The sequence below is a fragment of the Python bivittatus genome, unplaced genomic scaffold, assembly GCF_059951505.1.
Source record: "Python bivittatus isolate LINGU-HERP-01145 unplaced genomic scaffold, Pbiv_v1 ctg000580_np1212, whole genome shotgun sequence".
Classification (NCBI taxonomy): domain Eukaryota; kingdom Metazoa; phylum Chordata; class Lepidosauria; order Squamata; family Pythonidae; genus Python; species Python bivittatus.
In genome coordinates this window covers 32,001,593-32,021,731 of record NW_028277087.1, presented here as the reverse complement: position 1 = coordinate 32,021,731, position 20,139 = coordinate 32,001,593, and the positions used below count along the sequence as shown (strand labels likewise).

Sequence of the window (20,139 nt, the reverse complement as noted above, 5' to 3'; positions counted from 1 at the left end):
ATCTAGCAAACTGGGGTTCAGTTCCAGAGGAGTACTTCCCTAATTTGATACCCTCCAGTTATGCTGAGATTACACTTTCATAATAGTCCCTGCTATACTTGGAAGACACCAGGTTAGAGAAGGCTAGATTAAAGAACTATGACCATTTGTGGCTGTTCTAAAAGATAAGCTCACTTAATAATGCATTACTTTCAGGGTAATTATGGTGTATATATAGTTAGGGCTGTGCAGTGCTTTGAATTTGAGGGTAAAAAGGTGCTTTGGAGCATGCAGGAGCACCAATGTCATCACATCCTAAATCTACACATGTCTTTTTGTAGGCTCACCTATCAGCTATAAAGGACAGCTGCCTGATTCTGTAAAGGTGTGGCTGATTTAAGAAGTTTCAAAAAGGTACTATGTTTGTGCTTTCAAATTCAGGCAGTGCAAAGCCCCAGTTCAAATACATACAATATTTTAACAAGTATAACCAATAGCAAGAACATTTTCCTTTAAGAGAACTACAAGGCTATACATAAAGATGACTCTTCTGAAGATCAGCGCTTCTAAATTTCCCCAATCTTCCTTACATTAAATCCACAATGTTTTATCTAATCGTTTTAATGTGTTTTTGTTGTTATTGTTTAGTTATTTATTTGTAACTGTTATTTATTCTTTGATTATTCATTTATATCTGTTTTGTTTCAGGGGATTTTTTTGTTTGTTTTTGTTTTTGTTTTGTTTTTTAACTGTGTGATCTGCCCAGAGTCATGTATGTGAGATGGACAGCTATATAAATTGAATAAATTAAAATAAACAAGTAAAATCTAGAGAATATACCAAAACCTTTTCACTGGCTGGAGGGGCTTGTGAGTGTCAGCAAAACACAGGTGCCCAAATTAGAATGAACAGAAACAATTCCCACTTAATTCAAAGCCATCAGTGGATACAACCTCTAACATCAACCAGTTTTCTAAAGATATATTTTAATACATCTAGAATTAAGCTTGACATAGTTATGCAGGATATAAATATTTTTTTTACAATGTCTGTAAAAAGGAAGAATTTTAAGATGCATGCAAGATTTGTCCAAGACAAATTGGATTTTAAAATTTTAATTAAGGTTTTATGTTAGTATTCTACTTCAGATATTTGTGCTATTGGTATATGTGAGCTGTTCAATGCTGATTGCTACAGCTTCTGGCTAAGACAATAGATTGAATAGGCTATTATGATTAAATATTTTCTACAAAACTGACAATTCTCTCCTCCTGGAAAAGGCTCAAATTTTCTCAAGAGCCATATGAGCTGCTTAGGTGGATCCCGCAGTGTACTGATTAGGTTTGAAGTACCTGCTGTTCTCCTTCCTAGAAAGGTTTTCAAGTCCTGATTTCCACATTTGGCTAATCTGGGTAGCATTTTCAATCTATTGAAGTGGCATAAATAGAACTTTCAATCACATTAAAAGTTATTTGAGAGGGGGAGGAACAGCAACATTTGAAGAGGGTAGGAATGGGTGAGTATTGTGGCCCAAAACCTGGTTTCCAATGCATAAAATATGGTTAAGATGAGATGAGTCAGATCTCCACTGGACTGGTGTTTTTAAATAGTTGGAAGCATGTCACCTACATGGGTAAATCAATGTGTGGCATTTCAAGGTTTAATTTCAATCTTAATATAGTGAAACAAAACACTTCTAAAACTGTTTAAAAAAGGAGTGCGCAACTTTTATTTTTTGACCGAGTCTTGCACTTGGCTTTTGTGTGTCATGTTGGGGAATCACATTCCAAATATTAGATGAGGACAGGGCATAATGTGGATTGGGCCAAGAGTAACACCTAAATTTGATTTAACGTTAATGTAAATGTAAGTAAAAATGCATTACATTGATATGTATGTATAGTACTACATAATCCCCATGTATTAATTTTTTCCCCTTCTACCAAAAGAAAAATGACAATTTGTTGGCAACTTTTTAAGGGTTTCTGGGACCTACATCTGAGAATTGAGGGTTTGATTGCAACCTAACTGGGGCCCCAAGTTCTGCATCTCTGTTTTAAAGCATAATTGGCAAGATGCACACTATTAAAATAAAGAATGCAATGATCATTCATTTTCAGCACAAAAATGGGAGACTGATCTAAGATTTGGATCAGAACCAGAAGCATTTTGGCCAGACTCAAGTAATTTGATGAAGCAAACCGTTTGTGAGGGCAAAGGAAAGGACCAGAGGAGGAAGGGGAATGGAGGAAAGAAAGAGGTAATAAGGTGTTGGGATCACTGCCGCTGACCCAAACTTTGCAATGTTTTTAATGCCCACAAATCAAAGAGTTAGACAAAAAGATACAGATGACAGCAAGCATCTATTTAATTTGTATCCTTTTATGCATACCAATATGTTTTCTGTTGAAAGCGAAAAACATGTGAATTACAGCATCAGTTTTTTTTTTACCTGAAAAAACAGGATTATGTTCCATATCAGGCCCAGTACCATGGAGGAGTTCCCATCTGCTATTTCAGATGCATCAATGCTAACCAGCTTTACCTAAAGAAAAGCAGTTTGCATGTTTTTTTTTTAAATAATGTTTTCAAATCAATCAATAAATTCATCAGATAATTGATTTTCAGTTATGGAACTATGGAATGTATGTACCATCTACATTTTTCAGTAAGACTAGGCAATTTTTGGTCACATTGTGCTTTTTTACTGTGCAATAGCCATTGGCTAGTTTCTATTCACACTTCTGTATAAGCTGTGCTAGTTTCCAATATGCAGTAATGTAGACCCATATGTCTTCTCCCCTGTAGGACATGCAATTTCCCTTCTTGCTGCCTCCTTTTATCAGGTGTCAGCCCTTTGAGGTAGGCCAGGCCAGGAAACAGGCTATTGGAATTCTACTATTACAGGGTATAACCACAGAATTTTGAAAACTTGTCAAAGTTTCCCTCTGCCCCTCTTATACCAAACAGAATCAAGTCAGGGTTATCTTGAGTTACTCTCTCACCTCTTCTTCCTTCCAGGGATAAGTTGATCTTTACTTAATGATTCTTGCATTCCTTCCTCTCCTTATTCCTCTACACCAGCCAGCAGCAAAGATAACAAGTGACACTCTCTATTTTTATTTCAATGAGAAGAAAAGTTTGGCCATATTGAATGAATGAAGCTGCACATGTGGCTGACCTTTAGATCCCCAAGTATCCCTGGACCCCAGAGGGGAGAGACAGGAAGATGTTTTACCCAGGCCAGTATTATTGATATTGCACTTAACAACTGCTTTGTGAGTCAGTCACTGTTTACAGGCTAAACATCACTGCCAGTACCTTCTGCATTTTATTTTCTTCTGACCTCCACAATCCACCACTACCATACTTGCTGCCATAACTATAGATGTATTATTATAGATTGCTAAATCCCTAAGGACTCTCAGTGCTGTACAGATGAGATATCTAAGAAATGTCAGGCCTAGCCCAAGGAACTCCAAGAGACCATGTAAATTCAGTCCAGCAATGTTTATTAGCTACAACCTCTAGCAAGAATCTTCCCAGACTGAAACCCCAGTTCCCAAGTAATGCCAGCCACAACATTGTGAATTCCTCAGGGAGGTGCCAGTCTCATCCTCTTATCTCTCCTTCTTGCCTCAGGAGATGAAAGAAAATGTTTTTCTCCCTGAGTCTGGCCTTCATAATTCCATTCCATCACAGAAACAATATATAATGGTGTCAAGATCCAAATGCCCTCCAGAAGAGCTCTGTTTTGAGCAGCTTCCAAAAGTCTGCAAGGAGGGAGCCAACCAAAGGCCCACTGGGAGGCCCTTCCAAAGAATTGGCCCAGTCACCGAAAAGCAGCGTCATTGAGCTTCGTCCTCCCTCACGTTCCTAAAGTTAGACAATACTAATCGTTTTTCTGGGTAAACTGGCCAAGCCAATTCCTTTCAGAGCATGCAGTCCTGCAGATAACTAGACACCAAATCATGTAGGGCTTCATAGGTTAGTACAACCACTTTAAATTGTACCCAGAAGCCTGTTGGCAACCAATGCAGTGCCCATACCATTGGTGTAATATGTTCCTACTGATGAACACTGGTCAGCACATGGGCTGCTACTTTTTGAACCAATTGAAGCCTCTGAGTGATCTTCAAATGCAGCCTCATGTAGAGCATTTGCAGTTTTGATGAAGGTATGAGTCACTGACAAGATCCACTCCAGGTAGGGTTGCAACAGGTGTACCAGCTAAAGCCAGGAAAAGCCCCCTTTGGCCACAGTCTCCACCTGCTTTTCTAGCAGGAGCCATGAGTCCAGAAGAACCCTCAAGTCACAAGCCTGATCCTTCAGATAAAATGCCGCTCTGCAAGAGATACTGTTGGGACAAACAAAGAACCCCAATGGACAAACAATAATTCTGTGTTAGTAGGATTCAGTTTAAGCCTATTCTCTCCCATCCAGACTGTCAGCCCACTAGGTAGACCAGACCATAAAACTGACTCCACAGGATATCTACAACTACTTTTACTGAGACTGGCTATAATAATAGAATCTTGCAAGTCTGATTTTGCTGTACCACTTCCTCTTTATAATTCAGTGAATTAGGGAGGTGGTTGTCTGAGCCATTTCCAAACATTATCTGGACATTCTGGGCTTAAGAAATGCTTTAGCCCTTATTATCTTGGAAATGGAGCCTGCATGTCTCCATCAGAGTCATTTTCCTTACCTTCTACACAGACCCACACAGCCTCTAGACACTGGAATAGGACTTCAGTGAGATGTCCAGTCTAGCTTGGGGTAGCATATTGATAATACCAAACCCTAAACCTTTGGATGGTCTTTCCTAGCAACTTCATGTAAGTGTTAAATAGGAGGGGTAAGAGAACCAATCCTTGCATCACCCTACAGTCTCCGGCCAATCTCTCCTGCCCCTCCCCCCACAAGTGGAAGCATCCATCAAGGAAGGAGCATAACCACCACAATATAGTGTCCTCATTTCCCATTTGCTGCAGACAGTCCAGAAGGATATCATGATTGATGGTACTAAGGATGCTGAGAGATCCAAAAGGACCAGGATGGATGCACTTTCTCCATCCAAGTCCCAATAAAGGTAATCCATGACAGCATTATGTGATGATGCAGGCTTGCTCTGTGAAATGTTTTTTGTACTATTTTTATTTACCTTTACTCTGTCAAAAGATGATTGCAGATACAGATGAACATAGCTGTTCTCCAAAAATGACTATACTGCACCAAAGAACTAAATATGCCCTCTAAATATTTTTCCAACATTCTCCTATCTAAAATCTACTACTAATTCACTTATGAAATGCCACTACATGATCACAGATTATGCAGTTTACTACCAACAAGTATCAAAATCAAGATATCTTAGATTCAGCATCCTTATTAACAAATACATTGTAAGACAAAAGCAATACTACATCAAATGCATATCTGCCACCAGAACATGACACGACTTGTTTTTTTTTCTTCATTCCTCTATAACTCACTCATAATTAAGGCTATTCAAGGAAGAGTTGTCAAAATTCAATCAAGGAGAGTTTGGGAAGGGAATTAACAATAGCCTGCTTGCAGACTTCTGGAGGAAGAAATGGCTGACTGAAGATGGCTTGGAAAAGTGGAGCTAACAACCACAGTGGAATGAAGAGCTGGCGAGTAGACCAGCTCTTCAATAATTCCTCTCCAGACCCGGAGAGGACTTGAGATCTCCCACAAGTGCTCCAGACAGCTGCTCCTTGTGAAGCGAACTCAAGATAGTGGTCTCTAGTGGGCTTAGACCTCTAGGAATAGCTATCTTACTCAAACTACGGTTGATGCCTTTGAAAGCACACTGGGTTCACATACTTCCTTTCTAATCACTTTCAGAAATTGCTTGTTAACTGCTTTTCAGCTATTAGGAACCTTTGGATCGACAAATTTTACCACATTGGGTGAGTTTCCTTCAAACCTTCAAACATCTCCCATATAGACTGTTGTAATGTGCTCTACATGGGGCTACCCTTGAAGAGTATCCAGAAGCTTCAACTGGTCCAGAATGCAGCTGCACAGACGATTTTAGGTGCATCAAGATCAGCACATGTAACACCTTTGCTCCGTGAGCTGCATTGGATGCCAATATGCTTCTGGGTCCAATTCAAGGTGTTGGTTATCACCTTTAAAGCCCTACATGGCATGGGTCCAGGGTACCCAAAGGACCATCTCATCCCCATTATATCAACCCATCCCACCCGGTCATGCAAAGAGGGCATAGTATGGACCCCGTCTGCAAGAGAATTTCATCTGACAGGGTCCAGGAGGCGAGCCTTCTCTGCAGCTACCCCTGCCCTTTGGAACATCCTTCCCCCAGAAGTGAGATTGGCCCCCTCCCTTTTAGACTTCACAAAAAAAACTGAAGACCTGGTTTTGTCATTATGCATGGGGTGGGGATGGGAATAGTCAGTTTTGGGGATGGCTGGTTCCCTAGTCTTACCTTTGACCAATATTATCTGGTCACAGGCTGAAATAATACCATCGCTTGGATTTTATTATATTTAATAATTGTATTTTATACTGTATTATTTATGTTTTTATTGGTTTTAAACTGTTTGGTTGTGAACCGCCCAGAGTCCCTTCTTGTGGGGGAGTTGGGCGGTGATATAAATTTGATTTATAAATATAAATAAATAAATAAATAAATAAATAAATAAACCTTAACAAAAGAAGTTTTAACTACAAGTTTAAGCAATTTGATTTTTTTTTTAATAAACAGTAAAAGGGTGATTAAACCTTTGATTTTAGAAAGTTACAAATGGACTAAGGGTTCAGATAAATTTAAAATAAGATTTTGAAATTAATTATAAAGAATTCTTCCCATGGGAAAATGCTTTTGTTTTTAATTAAAAAAAACAAAACATAATAAGATTTTAAAAATTGTACACTAGAGGGAACTAGAGGGAACTAAAGATTACAGTTAAAGGAGAACACATAAACTCAACTTACAGTTACAGAATGAACCAAAATATAACACTGGAATATTGGAGGATATTTTTGAACAATGGACTTAGAAGTTAGTGTCAGTGGAGACATCTGCCTCTATGGAGAGAGTGTGTCTAAGAGACGTTATGGAAGAGGAACAAATTCCAACTGACAAGATCGAGTCTGAACTGAAAGTGGATTTACAAATGACAGGCTACAAGAATGACATCGAAAAAGATGCTACACTGGGCATACAAAAGAAACCAGCTGGACATACAAAAGAAACCAGTCTTAATAATTAAAAGGGATATACAAACTATAAACCAAGAGAGTGACCTGGATAATTTTCCTATATTGGATTCACAAAAGAGGCTTGTTAAAGTTTTGAAGAATCTTGTGAGACTGGACAAAGAATAAATGAAAAGAAATCAAGTTCTACAGTATTATTTGAATGGACTAAATATTAAGAGTATTAAAAGTAAAAGGAAGGAGTATAAGATTGGTTTATTTGATGAAGGTTAAAATAGATATGTTGTTATCTCTGGTAAGCCTTAATGGACTTTTGCTGACACTGGGAAATGACAATGCTTTATGGATTTGTCTATAGATGGGATATAGGAAGAAGAGATCATTTGCTATATTTTAAGAAAAGGTGATAAGTTCCTAAAATTGTTTATATTTGTCGTGATGAAGGTGGGAAGTCACTTCTTTATATAATTCTCTTCTTTTTCTTAGCAATATTCTTATTTTTTCTTTCTTTTCTATTTCTATTTCTATTTCTCTTTTTCCTTTTTTCTTTCTTTTCTGCACCTTCTATTCTTTTTTTACTCTTCTTTTTCTAGTTTGTATTAACTTTACTGTTGTGATTATAATCCTTATTAAACAAAACAATGGCCCACTTGCCAGTTAATTGGACAATTTATATTTCTACTGGTTAGAGGCATGCCAAATTCATTGGTTTCATTAGATTTCTCCTGCTTCAATGTTCTCATTTTTTTTCTGAATGTATGTATGTGTGTGTACACACCCACACCCACACCCACATTTCAATCTTAGTTCATGAAAGCAGCATACAGCGTGGGGTTTACAACATCACTCCCTGCCCCTTTTGACACAAATTCTGTTATTAAAATATATAAAGCAACTTTCATTATTTCAAGTACAAACATGGTAAACATCTTCTGATGTTGGATTTGGACAGAAGCCTGCTCCATTCTGGTCAGACTGAATTGATGTCAGGGCACAGACTTTTGTCTTGCTCCTACCTCCCAACTCACCATTGCCAAGAGCAGCCAATGATGCAGAAAATAAAAAAGAGAGAGAGAACAACATGATATCAAGATACATCAACTAGTGGATTCAAAGGAAGGATTAAAATATGTCTTTGTTGTGCATTACCACCATTACTACTTTGATCCTCAGTTAGCTACCTGAATTTTTTATGCTAAAGCAATTAAGTATTTATGTTTTGTAACTCCATAATCTGGCCATTTTATAAGGCTACAAAATCCATTGTTCTATTCAAGTTATATTTATCAGGTTACTTTTGATAAATGCTTTCCAGCAAACTGCATAAATAGAACAGGAATCATTATTAATTTGAGCAGCCATATGAGCTTGTGGGTGTTTGGAAATGTGAACACAGCATGCCTCTAATGCAGATGGGGGCTTCAAACACCTCTCCGTTATCTTGGAGGCATCTGCTTTCTCCATTCATTTTTACTTCATGGCTTTTAAAACAGTCACTGCTTTTTAGGGTGTGATCAATTTTCTCAAGGTTAGGATTTCAATATCGGGATTCAGGGTTCCCATACTGAAGCTTATTTCACAGGATAAACAACAGCATGCATTACTCATTCAAATAATACTCGCTCACTGCGGGCAAAAACGGAAACAAGGGAATTTCTGCTGCTCCCAGTGACAGGGTTAAATTCCAGTATGATGCCTCCGGTATTTCTTAAAGAATAGTAAGAATACTGGAACTCTCCCATGACCCTTTCAGATCCTGCATAATTGCACACCATGCAAGTTCCTTTCCACTTCTTTCTCTTGTGGTTTAATATTTAAACTAGCAACTTTCCTTATTGCCAAGGAAATTTGAAAATGTTTTCCTATCTGCCTTTCCCTTAGGGAGTTCAATTAAACTGTCTCCCGAGGCTTACAAGAAGAATGTACAATCTTAAGAAGACATCGCTACTCTTCTACCCTTCCTAATTCAACCTGGACCACATCAGCTCCAGCCAACATGATGATTGTGGGAACTGCAAGCCAACTTATTTGGAGTACACGAAGCTGCAGAAGGCTGCCCTGGGGTGAGATCAGACACGTGATTGATTACATGTTAAATGTTTAAGTTGGCAACATTGTTGTTTAAAATGACCCCAGAGGAGGGGGGCTTGGGCCCAGATATTCACAAGGAATGATGCCGTGCGAACCAACATTTGAAACACTCCTTGCTTGACACTGGTTGACTTCATCCATTGCACTGAGTTGTGGGTTGCGTAACCATTGTTAGTAAAGAAGCACAATTAGATGAGTTCACGTTTTTGGGCTAGTGGGCAAATTTGTAACTTCAAGAGCATGGCATGGGCATTGTCACCAAGTGGCTGCCACAGTGAGTATCATCACTTACAACACCCACCAATTTACCAGAAGGCAAACTGGTTAGGTTGCTCCCCACCACCCTCTCTACCACTTCAGTTTACCATTGTCTCCTCCCTCCCCCACCAGGCGAATTTCTAAAAGAATGCACTGGTCTGTATTTTCCTATCATTCTCGCTTTTGCCTTGGTCTCTGAGAGTCCAAACACATTCTAAGAATAAAAGTGATGTCTGATGCTGAAGCTTTGCTTCATAGCATACAAGGTTCCCATTTAATTTTTTTGTTTAACCTTAACAAAAAATAGAACATGAAGCAGGGAATTTATCGGGCACTAAGGGAGGTATTGGCAAGCATACTGGGATCCATGGGGATCAAACTGAGAAATCAAGCATTAATTTATCAACCACCATGGCTAGGTTCACACAAAATGCAAAATCCAACAATCCACATATAATTTCCAGAAATAGAAGAATGCAATCAATGACAACATTCAGCTCTGTCACTAAGAGAGTTGGACTTATTGACTGACATATTCTCACAAGCAAAGCGGTTACTCTAGGAAAATCCTGCAGACAACTAATACATTAAGAAATAAAGCAGACTCTGATGTTTCCATTAGCTCCACTGCATATAATATTGATTATAGTACTTTAAAAACTTGCTATTTTTGAAGCTTTTGCATCTTTCATAGCTGAAGGATTGGGGAACCTATGTAGAATTCATTCACAAAAATCTGAGTCAAACTGAGGCTAGGTACAGATCCATAGTGAAGAATATCTATTAGAATTTGAAAGTTGCATAGTCCTTAGTGTTTTATTGGCTTTCATTGCAACCAGAAGTGGATCACTATTATGCCCATGTTAAAACAATATGAAAAAAATGATGGAATTAAAAGTTGCCTAAGCTATATGGAGCTATATGCAGCTAAGCTATATCCATGAAGTCATGAGGAGTTGAGGATAACCTGAAGGAGATTTCAAAACAACATTAGGGAATGGAGAGTTATGCTGGGAGATGTTTCCTGTGTACAGCTTCACAGCTCTTGAAGATTCAAGAGCTCCACTTAGATTAGGACATACTCTGATTACTCTATCATAACTTTTACTCTTCAAAATCCTCCCAATATCAGTCACTTACAAGTATTAGGGACACCCTCAGGAAGGGCTGGACACACAGATCAAATCACTCCATCTGTCCTTTAAAAAGTTCAATATGCCTAAGAGCAGCTTCACCTTATATGTTGAAGATGAAGCACCTTACTATGACATACTAACCCCCTTAGCAACCGGATAAGTATGTGTAAGTGAAGTGTGATGTAACAGCACATGCAGAATTCAATGATATAAGAAAAATAATTCAGGAAATCAATAACCCCCAGGGTCCACACAGCTGAAGCTTCATTTTGAAACTCTTTGAGTCAACACCTTCGCCAGACTTTTTCCATTTGAGATGTTCATTTGTCCAAGGCTAGCAATGGCCTCTTTCCAGATCCAGAATATAAGGAATTTAGATTCTCTAGTAATATTGGTCAGGGACAGCCAGTTCAGATGATCAGTTTAATAGTAAGGATCTATGTCTACTGTGGGTCAAGGTCACACCTTGAAGGATTTATTTACTTAAAAGGTTTATATGGCCACCCATCTTGTGGAATACAACTCTTAGTGGCTAATGACAATAATAAAATCATAAACAATAAAACAAAAACTAAGAAAAACCAGACAATTAATCCAACATCTGTGTCTATTCATCTATAAAATCTCTGGGTTCCAACCTTACCATCCCAACACCTAGGGGAAAAGCCAGCTCTTTACAGCTTACCAGAAGGTTAAGAGGGTAGGAGTCTTTTGGATCTCAGGGGGGTGAGTGTTCCACAAGGCAGGGGCTGCTAAGGAAAAGGCATGCTTCCTTAGATCCAACATTTAAGGGGAGGGACCTGGACTGTGCCTACTCTATCCAATCTGGTGGAATGGACAAATACCCTCAGGGAGAGGTGGACCCACAAATAATCTGGCCTTGTGCCATCCAGGGGTTTAGGTGATAACCAGCACCTTGAATTGCACATGGAAAGAAACTGGGAGCCAGTGCAGGTCACATAGCAATGATGTAACATGGCAAACCAATGGGTGCCCAGTTCCGCATGAGCTGCTGTGTTCTGGACCAGTTGTACCTTCCAGATGCTTTTAAAGGACATACAGCTTACTTTTGCATGAAAGAGGTAGGAACTTGACATTTGTGTGTACAAAAAGGTTGTTATCAGCTCTGCAAATAGCTGAGTGAATAAAGCAATAGTTAAGTAGGAGAAAGAACAGCAGTAGTATCACTTTTGAGAGGAGAGCTAAATGATAGATACTGTAATGTAATATGTTTGTTTTTTATACAACATGATGTACAAACGCTGCCCAGGAAAGAAACCATGATTTACAAACTACAGTTAATCAGTTCACCCACTATCTGTGTCACAAACCAACCAACTAACAACATTTTGCTTTAGTGTTGTGTATGACCCTGGTTAATAAAGCTTTATTTTAATAACACTGTTGTTTGGGGCTACTATATTACCATATCTGGGCTGCAAAAATCCAAGTGATCACTAGAGGGCCACATATCTTTGCTGCTATCTAGTGGGTATAGAGGGTTTTGTAGTTCAGATATAGTAAACCTGTTAGTAGAAAAGAGAGTGACATTTAAAGCATCAACTCACATTATAATTCTAATTTCTTGCAGACCTCTGGGAGATGACCATTTTAAAAAAGTAAATCTTAATTTCCATGGGAGCATGCAGAGGAATTTTCTAGGAAGAAAAACTGACTTGTACCAGAATACCAATCTACTATTTTTCCCATTCCTTGCTGCTTTCTGGGAAAATCTATACAGAAAAGCAACAAGCACCCTGTTCTTTCTTTATTTATTTTTATCAATAGTTAACCAGTGTCCAGACTATGATTCTGCTGAGTCAAAATAGGTAGATGTGAACTCTTTAAATAATGCATACTTACACAAAACTTAAGAAAGAGTGCTATCTTTATTCTCTGAAGTATTTGTTTTATGAAGATTACTGTTATTTTATATTGCATGTACACAGTGTACACATTATTTCCTACAGAACAGCTTTTCTCAAAGTGGTGACTCCCTAGTTCCCAAGCTACATTTCTAGAATTCAATTGTGGAAATCAAGAAGTCATAACATTCTGAAAGTCTTCTCCAACTTAACATTCTCCAATAACTTTGGACTTCAACTTCCATAGTACTCAAGCAACAAAGACCACACATTGGCTGGGGATTATGGGAATAGAAATCCAATACATCTGGAAGAAAGCTGTTCCAGATTTTCAGGATTATTTTAAAACTGTATTATTTAATAGAAAAGTATAATACTTAACATAACTGAAAAGACTTTTAAAAATCAAGCAATTCAAATCAGAGCAATTTCAGTTGTTCAGAGCCTGCCAATTAAAAGCATTTTTTGCTTTCTTCTAATCATTTAATCCAACTGAAACCTTTACATCATTTTAGAAATGATCTAAAGTGGATTTTAATGTCTATTATATGCAGACCTGGCATTAAGACATATTTTTGCAGCATGTATGTTCCTTATTTAGCATAATTTTTGCTAAAAGAATGAATCACCATCTCACAAATTACTTACATTGCTGTCCTCCAAAAACTTAAGGGCTTTTGCAATATTGTTCAGTCGAAAAATACGATGGGTCGAGGGCTTGTACTCGTGCAGCTAAAAGAAAATCAGAATGGATTGAAAAGGAAGAATGGTAGTTCTTCATGCAGATATATACTCACATCAATTCCTGCCTTTTAAAATTTTAGAAACTTCTAAATCATTTGACCTGTGGGGAGAGCCATAATCAGCCCCTTTTTTTAATTTGGCAAAGGGTTTGGGGTACTGAATGCCTTACAGAGTGTTAAAGCACCATTTTATTTTAATATTGATATATTACTCGAGCCTTGATTGCCAAAATGAATAATTCTTTCTCTAAAAAATGCTCGAAATGTAATGAACAGGTTGGATTCTTTTTTTCACATGTGGTAGCAATGTCGTAAAGCCTCAGAATACTGGGAAATTATTCATAGTAGAATGGAACAGATTTTGAAGATTGTCATTCCATATCTCAGCCTGAGATATTTGTATTAAATATCACCAAACAATATTTTCTTTCCAAATTGACTGAATCAGCACTGTATATGATAATGCTGCAAGGATATTATATACTTATATTGGAAAAGGTCTGTAATTCCTTCCTTGGAAGAATGGCTAATGATATTGTGGGAGTTGCTTTGATGCCAAGAATAACTTCCTAAATAAAAAAGAAATCTAACGCAGAATTTAATTCTAATTGGAAAACATTCTTGGATAATAATGGTATATACAGCTTGTGTACACCCAAAATCTGGGTTTACTTTTCCATAGAATCCTATTTATATCTGATCTATAGTTTTCAGTATTGATTTATTGTTTACTGTTTATAGTTCTGTTAGTGATTTGTACTGTGTTAATGAACTATGTTCAGTTTAAAATTCAGTAAGGATAACTATCTGTCTTTTATCTTTTGTTTTCTTATATATTTTTATATCTTTCTCTCTTATTTATAGTTTCTTTCATATCTATATTGATATCAATATCAATATCAGTATAGTTATATCCGTGTGTGTGTGTCTGTCTATCTGTCTATACATACTTACATACACGCATCCCAAATTTAGGATTTTGGTTCAGCCTACTTTTGGATTATGGCCTCAACACAGCACAAAAACTCTATTGTAGCTCTTAAGGCAGGAGAAATTGAACCACTGCTTCAGAGTAACACGTGCACATATACAATAACACAAAGACCACAAAAAAGAATCTTGAGTTCAAAACTTATGTGCAATTTACAGAGGAGTTTATTTAAATGCAGAATAAATAAACAATTTATACAAGGTCTGGTCACAGTTCCATAACAGTTATGTGGAATTTATATAGTCAATGGGCATAAAATAATCAAATGTTTTTACTTATCAAAGAGGCAAATTGCATGTGCCACCAAGCTCTCCAATAGGCTGAATGTTTAGGCCATTAGGCATTTTCAAAAGTTCAACCCTTGTCCCCCCATGTGAAAAGCAAAGGCACCCGCAGCACCTAGAGCAGGGGTTCTCAAACTACGGCCCGCGAGCCGGATACGGCCCACCAGGGTCATTTATTTGGCCCGCCCGCCTGATTGGCCGCCGCTGCTGTCTGTCAGAAGCGGAAGTGTCGGGGCTGTGTCGGGAGCTGCAGGCGATGCACGAGGAGGGAGATCGCAGAGCCGGACTATTCTACATGACAGGTATGCCGGGTCCGGCAGCTCTCCTCCTCTCCTCAAACTATAGTCCGGCCCCCCAACATTCTGAGGGACCGTGAACTGGCCCCTTGTTTAAAAAGTTTGAGGACCCCTGACCTAGAGCTTTCGTCAGGATGATGAAAACAGTATTGTGCCATCATGCCACAAACAGTACTCACGTTGTATGTGCGTGCAGTGTCATGACACACATGCAAAAAGGGATGAAGTGCATAATATCAGCACAACACTGCTTTTGTCACCCTTCCCCCACAGATGCTCCGAAGAAAAGGCCCAAAGACTCCCCCCACTCACCTCAGTGATGTCATGGAGGCCTACCCTGAGAAGCATGGTTTTGAATGGTAGCATCCCAGTGTTTCAGGCAATGAAACAAGCATAGCATCCCTATTGCCTTTCCCACCAAAAGCAACAGGAGCAAAGTGGAGATCCCTGATGACCAAAAGGTTGCTAGCTCTAATGAAAAGGAAACTTCCCCGGGCTTATACCCTCCAGAACTGAACTCCCAAGTTAAGAATTAAACATTTGAATGAATTATTACAATTAAAATATTTTGTTATGGATTTAAATGCTTTAATTAATCCTTTTGGTTAGGTGAGATTCTACCATATTTGATCCTAGCATACCCACTTGGAACAATACATAGGTAAGATAAGGTTGGTGCTGTATTGTGGTTCCCAGCACTTGCTGTGTTTGTGCAGTTTCATTCACTGCATGAAATCCAGGAGCCATCTTGATTGTACCCGTCTGGCTTGGGAAACATTTCAGATCCTTTTGGAAAGAGGAATCTATCAAGTCTCATTTTATCATAAATTTGGGACTACATTACCACCTCAGTAATTTCTTTTTACATGTCATACATACCAGATTCTGTCCAGATAGCACTTCCAATAATGCCATCAGAATTTTGCCATCTTTAATATCAACCAGCAAATCTTTAACTTCCAGAGGAGGGCTACACTGTGGGGGAAAAAGGAAAATCATTTAATAATAGCTTTGGGGTGTGCATCCTCAGCTGCTTCCAATGCCTTCTACATCAATCAAATCAGTCAGCCCCCATCCTGAAGAAAAAACCGAGTCAAAGAAAACCTCCGATATAGTATTGCCGATGTTCAGAAAACAATGGTGTAATATTTCAGTTTATTAGGGCATTTTGCAGTTGCTCACGGGGGTGGGGAGGCATCTTTGAACAAAAAGAACTTCATATAGAAGCTTAGCAAGAAATTATATCCTGTTAATTAAGTTTGAACAAAAACAATTGTTTGCTAACTTTCTATAGATATTAAGTTACTCAGCAATTCTAACATAACTGAATCATCAGCAATTACTGATGTGAAGGATTTCTATGTTTATTTTTAGGGATACTATATTTGGGGTGCAAAAATACAACCAACCAATTTAGGGCAGCAAATAGTTTTTTTTAATATATATTTCTTTGCTGCCATCTAGTGACCATTTGGATCTCTGCAGCCCAAATAGAACCCATTCTTTTGCCTATATAAATAAGCGCTAGAGTGGTGTTTCTCAAACTTGGCAACTTTAAGATGTGTGGAAGTCAACTCCCAGAATTTCCTAGTTAGTTTTTGAAAAACCCTACTCTAGAGTAAATGTCTCAGATTTGCTGGAAGGCCCTCAGCTTTGGAAAGGCTGATATTTGCCATCATTATTGTGTCTTCACTGCATTTAAAAACATCTTCATCATTATTTAAGAACACAAGCAAACTAAACTTGATTCTTTGGGACAGTATTCATGAGTTTTCTTGGCAACAGTATGGCAGTGATTTACCACTGTCTTCTTCTGGATATATTTTGACTTCTGAATCTAGCCAATGGTTCCCCATTCAAGCACTAGCCAGGTCTGACCCTGCTTGACTTCCTAGATTGGCCAAGGGTGGCTAGGATACTAAATCAATAACCTACGGATTCACACACTCTCCTGCCTGTCAACCTCACTTTTCAGGGAAGATAACAGAGTACGAATGTGTTTAGCACGCTTACCTTTTCCAAGTGTAAATTAATCCACCGGGTGAAAGTCCTTTTCTGCACATTTTCCCTCTCCACTTGAGAGAAAAGAAATCAGTTAATGAAGGGGAAGTGTCTATAATTTGCCTATATTAAAAAGGCACAATTCCATATTTAAAATATTCATTAAAATATGCATTCATACCACAAATGGACAACGTTTTTGGGGGTTGGGGGCACATTTTTAAAACAGACTCTGAGGACCATGGGGGAATGGCAATAACATCACAGGGGAAACAGGGCCATACTTTTTGAACCCTTTTTGGAGAGGCATCAGGGGAGATACCTTTAACATACCCATTTAATGGGTATGTTAAATCTACTGGAGACTTAATACACCTATTTTACTATTTTCTAGAACAAAAGAACTCTGTCTACTATATTTCATAGGGACAATCTTAGGGGCTTTGGGGCCTGCAGAAAAAGTGTTGGAGGGCGCAATGCAGCCTACGAGTCACAGCTTATCTATCTGATTTATAAAATCTACCAAACTATAATAAGACAAGTAAAATCACAACTATCCAATTACATCCCAAACATCAGCATCTTTGAATCAACTTGATCATGCTAGAAATGCATGGACATATTTTCTTGTTTAAAAAGGTCTTTAGGCTTGCAGAGGTGGCGAAGGGATAAAGACTGGTACTGAAAGAAAGAGGAGGGATTAAGATTTCTTTATCACATTCTTTAAAATGTTTCTACCCACTTTTTCAGTTAGACAAGAGAAGGCAGCTTCCAAACCATTTTTTAAAAAGATATGGTAACAGTTCTGAAACACAGAAGCTGAATCAAGCCTTAAAACTGCACTGGCAAAATACACTTATGAAAACAGTCACAACCAGGTTCTTAAAACAGGATTAGATTCAAGGAAACCCTTCAAGAAGGTTATGGTGGCTCATGCGACTCCTCATCCCATTTTATTCCTGAAACAAATCTGAAATAGATTCAGTTGAGAGATGTTTGGAGGTTGCCCAGTGACCTTGGTAGCTGAGCAATGATTTGAAACTGGGTCTCGCCAGTTCTAGTTCAATATACCATCATGGTTTTCATCCATCACTGTTTTCTCTGTGCCAGTCCCCCCTCTTTTATGGAACTCTCACTATGAATTGCTTGAATTGGCAAACCGTGTACACACTCCACAAATGTTGCATGGTTTCAACACATCCTACAGAATGTGTTTCTTTGCATTTACCCTTGTGAAAAGGTGCAGCAAGAAACCAAAATTAAAATTAAATTAGATGAGTCCAGTTTTTAGATTGCTGCTCACATGTATATAGTTTACAGCCTCTCTTGAGGGATCTGAGGGCATTGAGAGAACAGGAACAAGATTATAAATATTTTAATTACATACAACATACAGCCAAGCCTGTTCTTTTAGGCACTATGCCAGAAAAAAGTAACAGTTGTTAGAATTCGATAACACAAGCAGGAAAAGGAAAATAGCCTGGTTTGGATTTAAATTTTAAAGAGTTTCGGGCTTCATAAAAATATATGGAACTCAAGTTAAGAAACCTCCACCAGACTTCATTCTTTTGCAATTAAGGCATGCAAGCGAAAAGGTGTTGTAGGGTTCAGCATGGGTTAAGGCAGGGATGAGCGATTTATCAGTCTCATTGCATAATTCCCTCACTTCACTTAAGTTGTCCCCTGCAAGTGATCAGTTTAGAGCTGAATGAGAAGAGGAAGGACAATCTTTGGAAGCCCTTCCCTTCTCCCCAAGGGGCTGGAGTCTGCTGCTTCTGGATGTGCATTGCACTAACCAGCCTCCATGATTCAAGAAGCAGGAAGCAGGTTTTGGGGCTTTAACTCCATCAGTGTGAGTTGCTATCAACAAGAGAATGTGGATTTGGGGGGGGGGGGGATCCCCATCTCTAATTCAAAGAATGCTAGAGTTTCAAAATGTGGTATACTGTATTGGTTGTTTATATGTCACCTTCCTAATGGTGATAGATTTATACAGAATAAAATAATTCCTAGTAACTGTGAAATGAAAGAGAGCATAAAAATACATTAAAATAAAACAGTCTGCTCTCATGAGAATCAGCATTAATACAATAATAGCAGAATTCAGAGCTTTTAGGAATGGAGGAATTTCTAATTTCATGCTTTTTTGGAGTGTCAAATTTCAACTAAGAAAACATCTGCCTTTCACATGGCAAACAGAACATGTAGCTGGTTCCTAACTGGGCAATGAGGGGCAGATGCAGATTCCAGTTTGTATTGATCAAGAGGAGTTTTTAAAGTTAAAAATTGATTAAGAGACCTTTTTAAAAGCTCTCATTCAGGCTGGGACTAGTACAGTGAATTCTCCTATTTGTATTGCTGAGACCATGTCAGGGTCTTTCGGATCTGTTCTGAAGTGCATAGGCTACCAGAGAACAAAAGCTACTACAAAGCAAGTCCTAGATTTGTCAAGACATTTTAATTTGGTGGCTGTGTTCATACAATACAATGAATCACGAAACAGTCAACCACACTTTAGTCTATTGTATGAACCAAGTCAGGGGAGTTACTTCATATTTATATTTTATTAGAATTACATCCTGCATTTAATTCAGAAGTTCAAGAAAGCCCAATTTCATTCATGAGTTCAGGGATATCAAGGCAGCCCAGCTATCACTCCTTCTTATTGTTCCCTTAAACAAACAAGATGCCTGTGGAGTAGGCAGGGCTGAGAGAACATTTTTAGATTTTGTATTTATATTTTGTATATGTTTTAATATGATGTGTTTTTTGGTTTATTGTTCATTTTTTGTTGTTATATGCCAGGGAATTCTGGGAGTTGACATCCATATATTTTAAAGTTGCTGAGGTGGAGAAGCACTGAACTAGTGAGTGAGTGAGTGAGTGAGTGAGTGAATGAATGAATGAATGAATGAATGAATGAATGAAATTGGTCCAGAGCTCCTGCATGAGCTTCCATGGTTAAAAGTGGACCAGAACCTGGGTCTCTCCTCTCCTAGTCCAACATTTTCACCACTACACCATACTGGCTGTATAGGGCAGTATGCTGTGCATACTAAGTAAACTGGGTTGAGTAAACTCTAGTTGCTACCCACAAATAAGCAAGTTGTACAAACACTGCCACTGTATGACTGGTGGACATAACCAGGTTTGTCACCCACTCAAGATTACTAGCTTAACAACAAGTATATTAATTATGGCTGATTCATCCTACCTTTGAGTCTTATTTAAAACTAGTTTTAATTCTTACTAATAGATTTAAAGCAGGTCATCGAGGCCAGTCAGT

At 38.3% G+C, this 20,139-nt stretch overlaps 1 protein-coding gene and 1 long non-coding RNA gene across 3 annotated transcripts in view; one reads left to right on the top strand and one right to left on the bottom strand.

The window, feature by feature from the left end:
- The window catches only part of LOC148214709 (uncharacterized), a 44,154-nt gene extending 30,885 nt beyond the window's left edge, over window positions 1–13,269 (top strand). The window contains exons 5-9 of one of the 2 annotated variants that reach the window (XR_015797696.1): window positions 321–393; window positions 2,100–2,239; window positions 4,974–5,071; window positions 9,070–9,251; window positions 12,265–13,269. This is a non-coding gene — a long non-coding RNA (uncharacterized LOC148214709). The remainder of the gene's footprint in view (window positions 1–320; window positions 394–2,099; window positions 2,240–4,973; window positions 5,072–9,069; window positions 9,252–12,264) is intronic. The other variant, XR_015797697.1, reaches the window with a different exon arrangement.
- Window positions 1–20,139, bottom strand: part of CLMN (calmin) — a 79,133-nt gene that overhangs the window by 18,375 nt on the left and 40,619 nt on the right. Inside the window, exons 2-5 of the mRNA XM_007422402.3 lie at window positions 16,866–16,927; window positions 15,732–15,827; window positions 13,187–13,270; window positions 2,432–2,524 (exon numbers count right to left, since the gene is read on the bottom strand). Coding sequence (XP_007422464.1) covers window positions 2,432–2,524; window positions 13,187–13,270; window positions 15,732–15,827; window positions 16,866–16,927 — 335 coding nt within the window. The remainder of the gene's footprint in view (window positions 1–2,431; window positions 2,525–13,186; window positions 13,271–15,731; window positions 15,828–16,865; window positions 16,928–20,139) is intronic.